The sequence below is a fragment of the Elgaria multicarinata genome, chromosome 23 (genome assembly GCF_023053635.1).
Source record: "Elgaria multicarinata webbii isolate HBS135686 ecotype San Diego chromosome 23, rElgMul1.1.pri, whole genome shotgun sequence".
Classification (NCBI taxonomy): Eukaryota; Metazoa; Chordata; class Lepidosauria; order Squamata; family Anguidae; genus Elgaria; species Elgaria multicarinata.
Window position 1 is genome coordinate 12,062,830 of NC_086193.1, and position 18,017 is coordinate 12,080,846.

At 52.2% G+C, this 18,017-nt stretch overlaps 1 protein-coding gene across 1 annotated transcript; it reads right to left on the reverse strand.

Moving 5' to 3' along the window:
• Positions 1-432: 432 nt before the first annotated feature.
• CBARP (CACN subunit beta associated regulatory protein) lies at positions 433-11,922 on the reverse strand. The gene is made up of 10 exons (XM_063146916.1): positions 11,863-11,922; positions 11,713-11,790; positions 8,960-9,105; positions 8,478-8,539; positions 7,224-7,389; positions 5,369-5,546; positions 4,279-4,416; positions 3,940-4,147; positions 2,848-3,031; positions 433-1,634 (listed from the first exon to the last, which is right to left on the reverse strand). The coding sequence occupies exons 2-10, from the start codon at positions 11,761-11,763 to the stop codon at positions 518-520; spliced, it is 2,250 nt and encodes a 749-aa protein (XP_063002986.1). The 5' UTR covers positions 11,764-11,790; positions 11,863-11,922; the 3' UTR covers positions 433-517.
• Positions 11,923-18,017: the final 6,095 nt, after the last annotated feature.

An 18,017-nucleotide genomic window follows, 5' to 3' on the forward strand; every position in this document is an offset into this window, starting at 1 on the left:
CGGAAGGGCGGGGGGAGAACCCTTTGGGGTGCTAGCAAGAAGGGAGCAGAGGTCTCCTCCAACAGCAAGATTCCATCCTCCTTGGCCCTTGCAAGTGGAAAGGTCAGCTTGTGGCTCGCTCCTCCACCATCTCGGGTATGCCGGAGAGGCTTGGATGGACACGGCTGGGCCAGGCTTCCCATAATCCTTGGCGGACTCCGTCATCTGGCAGTAGACAGGGACATCCGCTCGGAAGGGACCCCCCCTCCCTGTACCTTCAACTGTGGAGGGTATATCCCACTGAGATATGCCTACCGAGAACATAGCGGGGTACCCCGTCTGGAACCTGTCCAAGCAGGGACGCCCAATGGAGAGCGCCGCTTGCGGTCCTCCGAGGTAGCCCCTCTCACCCTCGCACCCCTGGAGTGCCTTATGACCCGGTTGGCTGGTACATTCCCGTTTGGGCACTACCAGCACCGGGGACAGAGAGAGACATGTGGCCACCTCACCCTGGGTTGACTGCTCTTCCCTGCTCCGACTACTCCGGGCTGTGGTCAGGGGACGCACTGGCCACAGCCACCATGCACTCTGGACTCTCTCTCATTTTTTTCAAGTGCACGTAGAACCTGTCCTCCAGCCCCCCGGCAATTTTGTCCATCACTTCCATGCCAAGGTGGCCCAACCCTGGGCACTGGCCGCCCTCGGGGCAGCTACCGCCGTAAGGGTCAGGTACCACCTTGGCTTCTTCTGGTGGTTCCTCTTCAATCACCTGGATTTTGTCGCTGGTTTCTGCAGCTGGCGACGCCACCTCCTCGTCCCCGGCACTGATGATCCGGGGCAAGGTGCTCTGGTAGCGCCCCTCGGGTGGGTAGTTGACACTGTCGCCCCGCCTCAATGGGGTCCGGTGCCTCTCCAGCGCTGGAGGGTAGCGGACGCCCGGGTCGCTGTACTGCTTGGTCCGCTGCCACTGCTTGCGCAAGTGGGTGCGGGAACGGTGCTTGGCTCGCAGGGGCGACTCGTCAAACTGAGGGTCGTGGCGGACAAAGGCGTTGAAGAGGGCATCGGTCTTTTCGTCAATGCTGTAGTCCCGGCGGGGCAGGCCCTCCCGAGTGGGGAACAGCTGCCCGTACGGGGCCCATACGAGCGGACTGTGTGGGGGCAGCCCGCCCACCGCCCCTCCTTCCTCCTCCTCCTCTTCCTCAGCCGGCTCCTGCTCTTGCTCTTCAAAGCTCTCAAAGATGGTGGCTTTGCGCCCAGCGCTGGTGAAGCTATAACGTTTCTCCGAGGCCGTCTGGTCCTCGCCCACTCGTCCACTCGGAGCTTCAATGGAGGCATAGCCGCTGTCCATCTGCAAGAGTTTGCGTGTCCCTGCTTCAGACTCCACACTCTCCTGCTTGGGTTTCCCCCAGGGTCTGTCATCTCCTTCTTCGGCCTCATCTGCCAGGGAAGATGGAAAGCTGAGTAGGCCGCTACTTGAGGAAACACTTTCCCCGCCGTCGCTGCGTACCGAGTCCCGGTCATTACCCTGCTCCGACGAAGCATACAACTCGAGCGATGCTCGCAGGCTCCAAATGTCATGATAAGGGGGAGTGGGCTGTGATTCTGATGCTGGGGGCTCAGGTGGGGCTGGGCTGGGCGGCTCGGACGGTTCTAACCTGTAGCCGGGAAACAAAGGGACAATTTGCAAGGGATACCTTTGGCTCTCGGGGTTCCTCGTTTAACGCACATGCGGAACACGGGACAAAGATAACGACAGCAAAACGGGAAAAGGCAGGCTCGACTCAGCCTCACCTTCAGCGACCCCACCGTCAACATTTATGTAGGAAGGAGCACGCCCCTCACGCCTCAGAAACCAGGAAGGGAAACTACTCTTTGCCCCAAACCCAGTATCTCCAGTTAAATGGGGTGGGGAAAATGACTCATTTGACCTGGTATAAGGCAAGTTTTTGTGCTCCTTTTCTAAAGTTTGGCTACCGCAATCTAACATACCATGACCTCATTTTATTCAATTTATGACATTTCTATACCGCCCGACAGTCAAAGCTACCTAGCTAGTTTACAAAGATTACACCCCTAAAAATTAACAGCATAATATACAACCAATGTACAAAAATATAACCGCTTTAAACCGTCAGTAGTAAATCCCACGACCCATTAAAAACATCATCACCGCCATTTAAAAACCTTGGGTAGTTTCCAACCGTAGTCCTACATAGAGTAGACCCATTGAAATGAATGAGAGTTAAGGACTAACAATGGATACTATCCCATACTAGTGTAAAGCCCACGGATAGGCCAACGTAGCACTTCTGAATATTTCCCCAACGTTGGCTGGGACACAACTCCCCCACCCCTCCCTGAAGTGATAGTAATAGCTGTTCCCACAACCTGATGTTCTCCAGATGTGTTGAACTACAACTGGAGGACATCAGTTTGGGTGGGTGGGGGATAGCTATAATAGTTTATTTGCTGCAGGGAGGGAGTCTTTGCTGGTTTGGAAAAGAAGGTATCCTGCAGCCTGAACCAGTATAGCCCATGCTTCCAGTTCAGGACTGTACCATCTCATTCTAGGTGTTTTATAAATACATTACAAACCAATTTGGTGCGGAAGGGAGGGAACACCAGTGCGCTACCAGCTGAGTTTTCAGCTACTGATTTGGCTCAAGATACCAAGTGTTCTCGTCAAACACCTTTTGGCACCCCTTTTCCAGGAAATGTTTCTCCAGGGTGCGTGTGAAGGGGTGGAGGCAACACCCTGCTCCAATCATTTGAGGGGAGAAAACACTCTGTGCATGCTTAAAATACTCACGTAGCCGCCTTTTTTTCCACCCCAACCCTTTCCTTTCCCACTTATCTACTGAAAAATACCTGCCGATAGATAGTGAGGGGCTAGCAGGGGCTGGTAAGAAAGGCCCTGCCACAGGACGGAAAACCACGTCATCCGTCCGAGCAATGTATTGGATGATGTCCGTCTGGTGGGGGTCCCGATCCTCTTGGTCCATGCTCTCGCTTGCGGCCCGCTGCCGCTGGAACTGGTGTCGCTTGGGGGACCCTGAGAGGGGAAGAGAAAAGCAAAGCTTCCAAACCCGGTATTGGTACATTTGGAAGCAGGGAATTGGCTGCAAAGCAAACATTGCATTCTCTACTTTAAGGGTACAGCACTCGAATTGCAGTCGGTTTCAGGGGTGGCGGTGGCTCTCGGACCCTTTGTGACTGGGTTGTTTTTTTTTAAAGACTACCAAAGAGGGCATGATTTGGCGAAAATTCAGGGGGCTGAAGGGAGTTCTCCTGTGCTTCTCCCCGCTATAATTCAAACAATGTACCACTGTGTCACTTTGCCTCCATAAAATCCTGGGAGGATAATAAATGAACAAAGCAACATGCCAATAGCCTCTGCTTCGGCTATTTATCGTGGTCTGTCAATGTTGTGCCGAGAGTTCTGGAAAGCTAAGCTGCGTAACCTTGTCTAGTGCAAGAAAGGGTTTTGCGTTGTGTGTCAGGCTGCCGGCATGTGACAGAAAGTCAGGGCTGACACTCAGTCTTAAAACGCCATTTCGGTAGGCAAAGTAGTGAGGATCAAAGACAAGTAATTGTACCCAAGACCCCAAAGTAGAAAACCGAGCGCCGAATTGCCACAAAACCGCTCTTTTCAGCCCCCAGTGTTCTGCTCCAACAACCATTTCGGAGAACATGGCCATGGAACGGAACATACGAGGCAGCCTGTGTCCCAAATGCTGGATCGGAAGTTTGCCCCCCCCCCCCCCCCGGAAACCAAAACGCCCATTTCACAGAAGGAATTGTGGTGATGCTTAGAGAAATGCTAACACAGACACACCCCACCCCAGTTCAGGGGCAGACGGACTAATACGTCTGCCCCGGTTATAAGGTACTTCTCTAACCTTGTCCGTTCAGGGGTACCCAGCCTGTGTATCGGTTTGCCCATTCTGCCGGGTTACTCACCACGCGTATCCAAGCTAGAAGCCCGTTGGCTTGTCTCTAGCTTCCATTTCTTGATCTTGAAGTAGGGGCTGGCGCCTTCCAAGCTAGCGTGACGGCGTAAGCGGGTGAAGAAATGGAGGACGGCGCCCTGGGCAGGGGGCAGCGAGGGCTCTCCGGGGACCGCACCACTTGCGCCAGCTCCCTTGGGACTCCTGGCTGCGCTGTCAGGCTGAGAGAAAGAACGAGGGTGGGTGAGACACGCGCCGTGCGGTAGATCTGTCTGATCCACCAACATCCTGCTTCATGGGCCCCATGGTACTTCAAAAAATGATCACGACCCCGCCGGCTGGATCGACCTACCGAGACGCCATCGCCGGAGTCCGAGGAAACGGTGGAGCCGGCCTCGACGGTGGAGTTGAAGGTGTCCCCGGGCAAGGCTGAGCTAGGGCACATGGCATGGGTGGTTAGCGCCGTCTGGGGCAAGGTGCCTCCCGAGGGCTGCGGAAAATTGACAACGTGGAGAGTGAGAAAGCAGACAAGCTGAGCGTGTGCAGAGGAGGGCAACGAGGATGGTCAGGGGTCTGGAAACAAAGCCCTGTGAGGAGAGACTGAAAGAACTGGGCATGTTTAGCCTGGAGAAGAGAAAACGGAGGGGAGACATGATAGCACTCTTCAAATACTTAAAAGGTTGTCCCACAGAGGAGGGCCAGGATCTCTTCTCGATCCCCCCAGAGTGCAGGACACGGAATAAGGGGCTCAAGTGACAGGAAGCCAGATTCCGGCTGGACATCAGGAAAAACTTCCTGACTGTTAGAGCAGTGCGACAATGGAACCAGTTACCTAGGGAGGTTGTGGGCTCTCCCACACTAGAGGCCTTCAAGAGGCAGCTGGATAACCCTCTGTCAGGGATGGTTTGAGGTGGATTCCTGCATTGAGCAGGGGGTTGGACTCGATGGCCTTATAGGCCCCCTTCCAACTCTACTATTCTATGATTCTAAGACACAATAGAAAGGCCAGGGACCTTTGAGAAAGACTGAGTCGCAGAGTCAGTCTAGGAGAAGGCCTGCTGCGAAATTCAAAACCTTGCACAGACCCATGGGCCCATCGAAGGATTATGAATATTATTTATCCCTATAGTTGCAAACCAACCCATCTGGAGAGCATCCGGTTGGGGCAGGCTGAGAAACGCGGCGTTTTAAAGAGCAACTCAAGTCGGAAAAGGCAAACGCCCTGCCGCACGGGGCCTGCAACTCTAAATTTAGATGGCAGCAGGAGAAGTTGCAGCGCCCCTGAAGAGGCTGAGCCACAAAACGGAGCTAGAGGAACGAGTTGGCATGAAGCCCGCTTCCGAGTCGAATCGGAACGAAGAGGACTAGAAGCTTGGTTTTTCAGAGGGGTGGACGGCGGCAGAGCAGCCAGGACGATGTGGTGCCCAGTTTCGAGGACTCACCTGGAAGATGGCGAGGCTGGGCTTGGCGGGGGGCCGCCGAGGGGTCATGGCTATGCTGTTCTCGTTGGATTCGCACTCGTGGATGGTGATGATTTTGAGAGCGGCGGAAGGGGGCAGAGGCAGGTGGCTGAGGCGGGCGTTTTTCAAGTGGTGGAAGTCTCCCTCCGTCAGAGTGTACCTGGCCGGGGAAGAGCGGGAGGCGGTTAGATGCGTCGGCGGTGAAAACAGCTCCAAAAGGTGCTTTACCCACTAGGCAACAGACCTGTGTGCATCCTCTGCCTCTGTCTTTGCACCCTCTCAGGCTGCTCATAGATGCCTTTTGGGACCTCCCTCTTCTTACAAGGGTTCAAAGCTCACGGCACCTTCTCCTGGGCCGGTGGCTCAGTGGGCAGAGACCCTGTTTTGCGTGCTGGGTTCGATTCCCGGCACGCCCGACTCAAAACGCTTCGCGGAGCAGGAGACGAGAAAAGCCTCTGCCGATTGGTGACCCACGGGTGTTTTGGACTTCAGCGCCCAGCATTCCTGAACGCTGGCCAGCTGTGACTGATAGGAACTGAAGTCCTCAAAAATCCAGAAGGCACTGGGCTGGGGCAGCCGGAAGAGACAATCCTGAGCTCAACGGACGAATATCCTCCGTCCTGATATAAAGCAGCTTCCTACGTTCTGATTTAAACCAGCCGTTTAAAGACGCTAGTCCTCATGGTATGGGCTGCTTTAATCTGAGGGGGTCAGTTGGTAGCTCAGTGGCAGAACCACCACAAGATGCACCGAGGTCCCAACGCTTGATAAAGCTGCATTCCATGTCTCTCTATAAATCAGCCCTTTTTTTGAAAACAATGAGGGCTAGAATAGTCCTTCGTTTTTAGGGGAGCACCATAGCTTATGCGGAACGTTTCAGGGTCAATCCCCAGCGTCTGCAGGTAGAAGGATCAGGGAACGAGTCCTGAGAATGACCCCTTTACCCTCACAACAACCCAGTGAGGTAGGCTGTTGTGAGGTTTGTGCGGCTTTCCCCAGCCCCTCCAAGAAATATGGCCTGCAACATCCATCCTCCTGGAGCATTGGCCATGCCGGCTGGGGCAGATGGGAGCTGAAGTCCAAAACATCTGGAGGGCGCCTGGTTGTTAAATGTTGTTCTAGCGCAAATCCTGCACTATCCTGCAGATGTGCGGGACACGGAATAATGGGCTCAAGTTACAGGGAGCCCGATTCCAGCTGGATATCAGGAAAAACGTCCTGACGGTTAGAGCAGTATGACAAAACATCAGGAAAAATGTCCGGACGATTAGAGCAGTATGACAAAACATCAGGAAAAATGTCCTGACGGTTAGAGAAGTACGACAATGGCCTAGAGAGGTTGTGGGCAGTCCCACACTATAAGCCTTCAAGAGGCAGCTGGACAACCATCTGTATGGGATGCTTTAAGGTGGAGTCCTGCATTGACAGGGGGTTGGACTCGATGGCCTTAGAGGTCCCTTCCAGCTCTGCGATTCTATGATTTGGACGCTGCTGATCGGCTAAAATCAGCCTCTCTGAACTTGGGTCCCTTCGGATGTTTTGAAGTACAACTCCCATCAGCCCCCATAGGCATGGAATAGCCGTGGTAAAGCACACTACGTTGCATGCAGAAGGTCTTAGGTTCGACGCCCGGGCTGCTCAAATCTCCTGTGGACACGACTGGGCAAGGTGGACCCAGCATCCAAACCAGCTGATAGTTTTGACTCCACCCCCTGTTGCCTTTGACCCCGCCCACTCCAGGAATGCAAACGCCCCCCCACCCCCTGGGAGCCTATCCTCAAAACTGAATTCCACACCCCTGCTCTCTAACCGCCCCTCGCTCGAACCCAAGACTGACCTCCTCCCCTTCTCCTGGGTCTTCTTGCTGTGTTCAAAGAGGGCGGCTTCATTGAAGGAGACCCGCCGCCCTGTGGCGCTGCCGGAGGACAGGAACCGCTCGCTCTCCGCGTCCCGGTAACTGCAACCAGACATCCCGTCCGGATCGTCCACCTTGATGGTGATTTCTAGGGCAGGCAAACACACCGAGGGGGCGGGTTACGAGTTCGAGTTTGCTCTAAAACGGGCCGATCCCGATTTTATTTCACAACTGGAGAGTGTTTGCAGCTCGGGGGGCCGCATTTGGCCCTTGAGGCAAAGGAGGTTCAACACCCCCGGAGCAGAAAATACTGGGCAGGTGCGACACGGACGCCTGAGGTCTAATTTCCTTTTAAAGCCAACGTACACACAGTCTCTCTCTCTCCCTCTCATATACATATGACTACTTGGGCCCTGCAAACCTTTACGCCTACAACTCCCATCATCCCCTGCTATTGGCTATGCAGGCCCAAACATTTGGAGATTTGGCCTACAGATTGTTGACCCCTGCTTTAGGGTGAAAACACACACAGCCTAATCAGGGCTCAGTGAGAAAGCTCTTCCCTTGCATGCAGAAGGTCCCGGGTTCAAATTCCGTCAGCATCTCCAGGTAGGGCTGGGAATACTCCTGCCTGAAGCCCTGGAGAGCTTTTTGCTGCTGCCAGCCCGTGGCGACAATACTGGACCCAGGCTCTGACTCAGTACGAGGCCTAAGCATGCTCAACAGCCCATGGAAAGCTGACCAACTTTTTCGGGGGGGGGGGGGTGGAACAGAGAGCCAGGAGGAAGGGGGAATGGAATGGAACATTTTGGAAGCAGGCACGACCGACTGGCTGGCCCACTGAGCAGCCTACTGCAACATTTGGTTGTGGCGCTCCTATGTCTCTGTCTACCGAAGAATTGCAGCTATCCAAAATGACCCTCACATCCCCCCACTCAGAGCAGCGGAGTCGACTCTCTGTATCGTGGGAGCTCCCCCTCTTCCAAGTGAGGGTGGCTGAGTCCCCAAATTCACCCAACCCAGAGGTACCCGCCAATAGGTACTTTTTGGGTGGGTGGGGGGGAAGCAGCTGCACAGCATCACGGGGAGAGCTGGTGGGTAGGCGATGCACGGGGGGGGGGGGGGATGCAGTTTCCACGGCAACCCCTCCCTAGCAACCGAGTCGCTACTGCCAGGCCTCCCTGATGGAGGGCTGCCACTCAAAGGGAGCTGTGTGTGTGTGTGTGTGTGTCTCACCTTGTGCCGGCTGTGAGTCGTCCAAGTAGGTCGTGTTGGTTTTTTCCGGGTCATCGGTGCCTCTGAAGTCGGAAAGAACAAAATCCGTGTCCGGCAACGGCAGGACAACCACGGCGAGAGAACGAACCAGTGCCTCCGATGGCGTCCGCGCGAGTCGCGACGCAGACCCGAACCTAAGTTCCCCAGCCACGGCCCGTTAGGGACTCGGCTCCCTCACCCACCCCACAACCCTGCTGAGCAGGCCAGGCCGAGAGGTTAGCGATTGACTCGACTTTGCCCGGAGAACGCCGCGGCCAAATGGGGATTCGAACCCGGGTCTTCCTGAGTTCTAAGTGCGGCGTCAGGTTGCAGCTGTGATTCCAGGGGATCGCTTTGGCGGGCCGCCGAAAGCAGCGGGGGAAACGCACACAAAACTGGGGAAACCACGACGTGGATTTCTCCCCGGACGTCTCACATCTCCTATCCCTGCTTTCCTGCGTTACCTGGAGCGCCGACGGTCCGCCTCACAGCAGCGCCGGCAGACGATCAGGATGCCGAAGAGCAGGACCAGGGTGCCCCCGATAAAGATGGAAAGAAGCACCAACAGCAGCATGTACCCATCCTGGGTGTCGACCTCGCCAGGCACGGTCTGTAAGGCGGAACACGCCGGAAGGTGGGGTGAAGGGAGGAGGAGGAAGAGAAAAGGAGGGAGAAGTCAACTTGGTTTTTGTGTTTTTTAAAGTTCCCTTCACAAAAACAACGGGATGATTTGTCAGAACACTCCAGGCGACCGTCCACCCGGAGCAGTTGGAATGTTTGCAAGCATTCCGTGACCGCACAAAATGCTGGGAAAGCGATCATTGGGGAAGACGAAGGGCTTTGTCTCTTGCTTGTGGGATTTTTGACCCCTGCAGGGACGTTGGGTCTGACCCAGTGGGGGTTCTCCCCACATTCATCATGGCATTGACCCGTCTCCTTGGGTCTCCGATGGTAGTAGAAGCACCATTTTACTCTGAGCAGAACTAAACTTCAAAAAAAAAAAAAAGGGGGGGGGGAAGAAGAAGCTTTGATTTCTCAGTAGCCCAATTTTTATGCCTGGCAAATATCAGCATATTTTAGATTAAGGCAATACCTGCCAGTGATTTACACCTTAAGAGAGACATTTCAACTTTTTAGAAAACCACTGAAAGATCTGTGGTTCGGGGAGGGGAAACAGGGCGTGGCCATTTTGAGTGTTTTGGCACCATCACCTTTGGCTCCACCCACCCCTGGCCTTCAGCCTTGGAGAGCGCCCCCGAAACTGAATTTCGGCCAAGCAATCTCTTGTTTTAGAGCGTGTGGGGCGAAGAATTCCCCGCCTTCAGAGACGGCCGGCCGGCCTCCCTCCCATCTCTGCCTGAGTCAACGTTCTGGGCTCAGTTGCAAAACTGGTGAGCGCAGAGCACTGCATTGCTGCAAGAGAGGCAACAGGCACCCTCCTTGGAGGGCAGGGAATTCGGCTGGAACCCTGGCAAGGGAGGCATCAAACGATCCAACTGCATCTATCGCCTTCCCGGCCAGCCAGAGACACATTGGTGTCCATCCCCAGAGGAAAGGCACCAGAGCAGTGACTCACACAGAGACACCATGGGCAATCCCTTCTGTGCTTTGATCCTTTGGGCTCGCCCAGGAGGCGTGCGTCCTCAAGCTAGATCCTTGGTTTGAAGGAAACAAAGAGATCCTGGCTGGCTGGCTCCAGAACCCCGATAGAGACCAGCCTGGATAAATGCAGGCTCCTAACCTATGTAGAACAACATCTCTCATTCACTATTTAGCAAGCAAAAGGGAGCAGCCGGGCTAAGAACATCAGAAGAAGAGCAATGCTGGATCAGACCAAGGGTCCATCTAGTCCAGCGTTCTGTTCACACAGCTGTCGACCAGGGACCCACAAGCAGGACTCATTCTACAACCGGGGTGCCACAGCAGAAAAGGCCCTGTTCCCGGTAGTCACCCGCCTCACGTCCTTAGGCAGGGGTTCCTGGAGAAAGACCCCTGAAGATGATCTTAGGGTCTGGGCAGGGACATGTGGGAGGAGACAGAAGAATATAAGAAGAGAATATAAGATGCTGGATCAGACCGAGGGTCCATGTAGTCCGGCACTCTGTCCACACAGTGGCCAACCTGCTATCGATCAGGCACCCACAAGCAGGACATGCTTTGGACTACAACTCCCGTCAGCCAGCAGTCAGGGATGATGGGAGCTGATCTCTCTCCCCGGCACACACCTGATCTGGAGGGGCCCGGGTTCAGGAGTGGGGAGAAGCTGGTTTAGATGCCAATTTCCACGTGGCCCCATCTGAACTCAACGCACGGCTAACCTTTATAGGCTGTAAACGACGCACAAGTCTGTGAATAGGGGTTACCAACAAGGGTAGAATTCAACGAAAGGTCTACTTAGAGTTGCCCCATTGAAAAGAACGGGACGTCAGTGAGTCCACTGTCTCCGCAGTGAGAAATTTTAGACTGTATGCTCCGTGAGGGCAGGGACCTACCCATATCTAGTTGGATGGACGTTTGTGCAGACACTATAGAAATGATTAAGCTAATAAAGAGGGTCATTATCATCCATAACAACACCCTCATTTCCCCCCTCCCCCCCGAACAGCGAGAGGCTTAACGAGAGGCCCAAACAGCCAGGAATTCAACCGAGGAGGCTTTTGGCAGAACAGAAATGCCAACTCCGGAACCTGTTGGATTTCTACCCTCTGGAGGCTACAAAGCCCGGCTCGAGGTGGAGAAGCGTCAGAAGCCAGGAGACGTGGGCGGGCGCTGAGTCACAGACCTCCAGCCGCCCGTGACCTGGAGGAAAGCTTTTGACCCTTCTTGCAACACATTGCACATTTAAAGCTCAGCAATTGGCTAGTCCTAACACGGCATTTATTTTATGTCATTTTATATCGACATGCAGTGCACAGGGGAAAAAATAACCCACCCACCCCACGCATCATAATAATCCAGCCCAGCCTTCCCCAACCTGCATTGGACTACGACGCCCATCATCCCTGAGCCAGGTCGGGAAAAAGCCGTTTCAGCCATTGACACAGCACACATGCCTCCTTTATTTTTACTCCACCTCTCAAAAGCTGGGTCCAAAGAAGAAAAGGTACAGAGAAAGAGGAAAGATAAGGGTCTTTTTTGGAGGGGGGGGCATTCAGAACAACCAGCCCCCCCGTTCCCCCAACTTCGCAGCCCCCCCTCGCACGCCTCGCACACTCACCGTCACGCCTTCGGCCGTCGCGTTCTCCCATGAACTCAATTCATCGTTCATTGTCCGTCGTCGAGTCGGAAGGTCCTTCTACAAGCCAGGCACGCAAATGAATAAATAATAATAATAACGGGGAAATGAAAGAATTATGTATAGATATACATTTATCAAAGGGAGGTGTCCCCTCGGTGTTTTCTTTTCTTCGGTCTGCCTCTCCCCGGCTCTATCACCAGCTCTCCATCCCGTCTTCCGGAAAGCTCACATGTTTGACCCCCCCAAAATAAATAATAATAATAATAATAAAAACAGGATTATGGCTGGTTTGGCTCACAGCATCCTCGACTCCATCTTCCGGCTCCGCGCCTGGACCAGAGCTTCCTCAGATCCGACAAGGAAGAAGATGAAAGGTGGGTCGCTTGGGGTTTTGGTTTCTTAGAGGAGGGTGGAGGAGGAGAAGGCGAGGAAAAGGGTGGAAGATTTCGGGCAGCGACCGTAGCTGTGCATGCTGTCTTTATCTCTCTGCCTTTGCTCAGCTTCTTTCCGTTCGCTTCCTGCTGCTTCGCTCCTTATGTCAGATCCTTGCCGAACGAGAACGAATCGAACCAGGCCTCTCGGCCACCTCCAGGGGGGGAAAAAAGACTCCCAGATGGCTCCTCTCTGTTGCCGGCCCCTGGGTTAAAAAATAAATTAAAAATTAAATGTGCCAGCTATTCGCCTGCCGCCCGCGGCCGCCCACCCTGCCAGCGAAAGGATCGACCAGCCCCGTTTAAATTGAAAACCAGACACACACACACACACCTCCCAAAAGCCACCCACCCGAACGCAGGCTAAGCCGCCTTGGAAGCCCACAAGCCGGGGTGACTCACCGCAACCCACCAGGAGAGAGAAAGAGATGAGCGAGAGGGGTAGGTGGGAGGGTGAGGAGGGGTGAGGAAGGGCGGATGCCGCCACTAGAAAAGAGCAGCCGGCTTCGTGGCCTCAGCTGCTGCAACAGGGATGGAAGAGGCCTGCCCGGAGGCTGTGCAAAGCCCTTGCAGGTGTTGTACCTATTTGAGGAAAGGGGGGGTTATTTTGAGCTCTCCCTGCAATCCCCCCCCCACCACCACCCTGCTACTGTACAACCTGCTGGTACTGTGTTCCGAACCTGATGCCTTCGAAACGTGGTTCCATTTTGCAGAAAGCCCAGCGCGCTGTGTCCAGCTGCGGGACAGCCGGAGGCCTCCCCATTGGGGGAAGCTAGAAATTGGGGTGATTAAAAAGCCCCCGCCTCAAACATCCGGTCATCAGGTGTGAGAAAGGAGTTGTTGTTGTTGTTGTTGTTTTAAAAAAAGGTATGTCCACACACACACACCTGATGTGGGACAGTCAGTTTTATCACCTCGGCAGAATGAGACAAGGGCCGTACCACATCCGACGACAGGGGCAGCTGAGGCGGGGGCAGACCAGGCCTGCTTGGGAGACGGGGACCAAGGCCTGCATCGTCGTATTGAGAGGAAATCATTCCTGAGTTTTTATTTTATTTTTAAACCACACACCCCTGGCTGGCAACGTGCCCCAATCCCTTGGGGGAGAGAAAAGGCGTGAGGCGAATCGAAAGGAGGAAAGGGCACTCTGCATGCGCCTCAGAGGCGCCTTTCCTACGGAGCCCGGACGTTTCAAAACAGGTTTGTTCAAGGCCCGCTTGGGGGGGGCGGTGGTTTGGAATAAGAAGACCCCCACCCCCAATTAACCCCCCCTGCCCCCAGATGCACAGCAAGGGGGAGGTGAATGGTAGCACGCCTGCTTTTCCTCTCCCTCCCCGCCACAGCCGCACTGATCATAATGCAAGAATTTCATCTCCATGGAGACGTGCAAACGAGGACTGGAGAGGTTGTTATTCATGGCGAGGAAGCAGGTTTCTATCACCTCAACTCCCAGGGGGGTCTTTTGGCTCTCTAGGGGGGTGAGGGCAGGCATCAGAATCCGATCCAAGCCTTCAGAGGCCGGGTCTACGTAACCCAGTGCTCTGTCTCCGGCTGCAGGACAGCAAGCTGCCCCTGGGGGAAACGTACAAGCCCTGGCTCAGCTGTGTCCTCAACATCAGAGGTAGAATGCGTCCAGATGTGGGCTCCCCCACCCCCTTTTAACGCTTCCCTTGTGACTCAGTACCCCATCTCTGTGACCCTGTTTGCCTCAAGCAGCAGGAGAGGGCCTCTTTGAATCTATAATCCTCACTCCACACCGCCCACGAAGCGAGTCGGTTTGCCCCCTGTGCCTCGGCTCTGTTGCCCCAGTGGTAGAGCGCCCCTTTACAAGGAGGTTCTTATTTAGCCGAATCGCTGTGGATCGACCTCTCTTCTGGGAGCACGCCATCCGAGTCACCGAAGGCAGTGAAGGAGTTAACATTTCTGTCTCGCCTTCCAAAATAAAACACACCGGGGCAGAGAGAAAAGATGGGACAAATACAGATGGAGTGAAGGAAGAAAGAAGACGAAAAGAGGGAAGGCTTTTAAAAATGTCATGTAACCCCCCTCCAATTCCCCCCCCCCCAAAGGATCTACAAAACACACCTGGATTTCTTGGTAAGCCCCATCACATTATACAGTCAAAATTATTATTATTAGTAGTAGTAGTATTATTTATTATTTGTCCTGGGGACATATAATAAGGGGAGACATGATAGAGGTGTACAAAATGATGGAGAATGTGGACAGGGAGACATTTTTCTCCCTCTCAAAATACTAGAACCCGGGATCATCCCATGAAACTGATGGGTGGGAGATCCAGGACAAATAAAAGGAAGGACTTCTTCACACAGCGCAGAGTTAAATTGTGGAACTCACTGCCACAAGATGTAGTGATGGCCACCCATTTGGATGGCTTTAAAAGGGGGTTGGATAGATTCCTGGAGGAGAAGGCTATCCATGGCTACTAGCCCTGATGGTTGTGTGCCACCTCCAGTATTCGAGGCAGGAAGCCTGTGTGCCCCAGTTGCTGGGGAACATGGGCAGGAGGGTGCTGTTGCACCATGTCCTGCTTGTTCATCCCTGGCTGATGAACAGAGTGCTGGACTAGATGGACCCTTGGTCTGATCCAGCATCAGGGCTCTGCTTATGTTCTTATTATTATTCGTTTTGAAAAAGGAAAGTCATTAGGTGTCTTTTGGCTGCTAGAGACTGACTGTTTGGTTTCAGACAATTGCTGCATCTCAGGAGAGGGGGGATAATTTCCCCTTCTGGGGAACAGGTTTTGACCCCATGGTTTGCAGGAGGAGGGGACACGGCGAAGCTGGAAGGCAGACGTGCACAAATCTAACTGCACCACAGTCCTGAGGGCTGGATTTCCTAAGTGTGACAACCCTCGGCCCCACCCCGCTCTGACGGTGCAAATCTTCAAGCAGGTCTACTCAGATGTCAGTCCAATTCGGTTCAACGAAGCTTGCTCCCAGGTAAGCGTGCCTAGGATTTCCTGCCCCCTCTCTGGTGCTTGGGAGCACACCCATTTTGGGATTTGCATTTGCAGAAGGGTTTGCATATGTGTGTGTGTGTGTGTGTGCGTGTGACATCTGGCTGGTGAAATGTAACCAGGAAAAAAATGCATATATAATATTTATATATATACACATACACACACAACATATGGCTTTGAATGTATTATCTTTCCCACTTTAAAGAGAGAGAGAGAGAGAGAGGGAGGAAATATTAGTCAATTTCACCATGGAGTCTTTTTTAAAAAAGGGAATGGTTTGGTCAATTTCACTGTGTTTTTACATGTATGCATAATGTGTGTGTGTGTGCCAGAGAGAGAGAGAGATAGGATTTCATTTCTGTAGGTAAAGGATTCCCCACCCCAGGACATATCAGTGAAGCAAATCCTATAGGGTTACAATCTGCTTCCCCAAACCCTTTGCGTCCAAAACAAACCACCGAATTAAACAGAAATCCAGACACATTATTCTAGCTGTGCATCCTTCATCATCAACACCTTCCTAAAGCATTTCTGCCCCCTTGTTCAATTACAAAATGGGGTGAAGGTTTTTTTTTTTTTAAAAAAAAAAGGTGTTTTTTTTTAAGGTGAATAAATCAAAATAAAGGAATGGTTTTTAAACCAGCCAACACTGCAGCTTCAAAGAATCAGATATCCTATTTTATCAAACACCCCCATTCATTTCCTAAAAAGGTCTGTGTAGATGTGTGTGTGTGTGATTCCTTCTGGTTTTTAAATCTTGATTTTTATTCTTCCTAAATGACAGAACTACCACCCTTGTTATACACCCCCCTTCCCCCCCTCATGTTTAATTGCAAAACTGGGCAAAGGATGAACAATAAATAAATAAGGGGAAAAGAAATGAATCAGAAAAAAAGAACTTTTACAGAAAATCCAACCAACAGTTTTTTTAAAAAAAGCTTTCGATATCATGTGTCATCAAGCAACCTTTGATCCATTTCCTAAAAATGGGGGAAGGAAGCGATAGCGGGTCCTATTTTTAAAATCTGATTTTTTTTTCTTTTTAAGAAGAAAAGCAAGGAAGAGTAAAATATGACAAGACAGTCTATATAAAAGGGAGCAAGAAAGAGGAAGTGAAGAGGAAAGACGAGGTGATATACTGATACACAGAGAGAAAAAGGAGATACTATTTATCTCCAATCTTAACATTTGCAAGGTTGAAGGTTTGCAGAGAGAAAAGAGAAAGGGGTGGTGGGGGAATGGGTCCAGAAATTTAAATAATGATAGTAAAATAATAATAATAATACTCACCCAGCAGGAGTTCATGTATTCCCATATGCAAGGAGGGGGGTTGGAAATGCTGCGGAGGTGATTAAATAGATCTAGATATATATTTGAGCGGGGAAACCCCCCTTTTCGCCTCTCTTAACACCTTTAATTTTGATTTATAAAACAGGGCACTGGATTTATGAATGGGAAAGGGTCCCACCCACCTCCGAACGCGGAGGGGGGCCACGTGACCACACATCCCATACAACAGCGAAAGAAAGGGGAGAGAGAGAGACAGAGGGAGGAGGGGCTGGGTGTCATTGAGAGAAGAGGAGCGGCTTGTGATTGGACAGCGCCCGGAGGTCGATTTGAATAAAGGGGAGGGGTTAGGGTTATGTAAAACGGATAAATAAATAAATAAATATTGAAGGCCTCCTCCTATTGAAAGTTGCATTAATTTATTTTTAATTCATTTTTTGGGGGGTGGGTGGGGGGTGCATCAGCTCCACTCTGCCAGGGTGTCAGAGGTGTGTGTGTGTGTGAGAGAGAGAGAGAGAGAAAGTGTGCAAGGCAAACGCCCCTGGGGTGCAGCTATATCTTTTGCATCTCATAATGTTTAGACGTTATATAATTTCCTATAAAAACAGAGGCAGCTGGGTTGGGAAAAGAGGGGTTTTTAATCTGTGCAATTCCCGATTTGTCTACTCAGCCGTAAGCCCCCTGGACTTCCAAAGAGGCTTACGGACAGGTATAGGGTGACCCTATGGAAAGGAGGGCTGCGGCTGCATAGAAAAGGGGAATTTCAGCAGGTGTCCTTGGTATGCAGGCAGCACCAGGTGAAATTCCCTCTTCGTCGCAACAGATACAGCTGCAGGAGCTATATTAGAGCCACCAGATCCAAAAGAGGGCAGGGCTCCTGCAGCTTGGACTGTCGGGATGAAGAGGGAATTCCACCATGCATGCAAATGACACCTGCTGAAATTCCCTTTTTCTGTACAGCTGTTAAAAGATACAGGAACCCGGTCCTCCTTTCCATAGGGTCACCCTACCCAGGTAAGTGGGCACAAAATTGCAATCTAACTGCATCACACACACACACCTCTTCTCAAATTGGGCACCTTGCAGATGTGTTGCCTGGGGGTTAGTTGCAGTTTGACACATTTGGAAGAATCCAGCGTACGCACGTACCTCAAAGTAAAAGGGCCGTGGTTAAGGCTTCCTTCCGAGTAGGATCGTGCTGTGTCTACGTGCTAACCATTATTTTTATACCCTGTGTGCCTACAATATAATCTCTATTGAAAAGGGCCTCTCCGGTTGCAGCTCTACGGCCTACCACGTCATAAAAGGTCTCGGAGATTATTATTAGGAACTTGTATACGCTCTCTAACTTTTCTATTAAAAAAAAATACTTGTGTCTGAATATCCAGCTGTGGCACGTGGATTATTGCTTCAAGGACAATAATATTCTGAAACGTTTCCAGTGAAATAGATATATCTGAACGTACGCGTGAATCCTCCAAAGGCCTCAGGTTGATGGCATCTTAAAAAACCTATCTAGTCCCCAGTGGTACTTACAGGTAAACTACCTCTGAAAATGGAAGCTCAGTCAAGTGATAATCTAT

What these genes read in the sequence shown, in the direction of transcription:
- CBARP (XM_063146916.1), bottom strand. Translation starts at nt 11,763, where the DNA reads ATGAACGATGAATTGAGTTCATGGGAGAACGCGACGGCCGAAGGCGTG. An exon ending in CGACGGCCGAAGGCGTGACG is followed by an intron (nt 9,106 to 11,712) that starts GTGAGTGTGCGA and finishes TCCGCCTTACAG; the next exon opens with ACCGTGCCTGGCGAGGTCGA. An exon ending in CCAGCCTCGCCATCTTCCAG is followed by an intron (nt 4,417 to 5,368) that starts GTGAGTCCTCGA and finishes AATTTTCCGCAG; the next exon opens with CCCTCGGGAGGCACCTTGCC.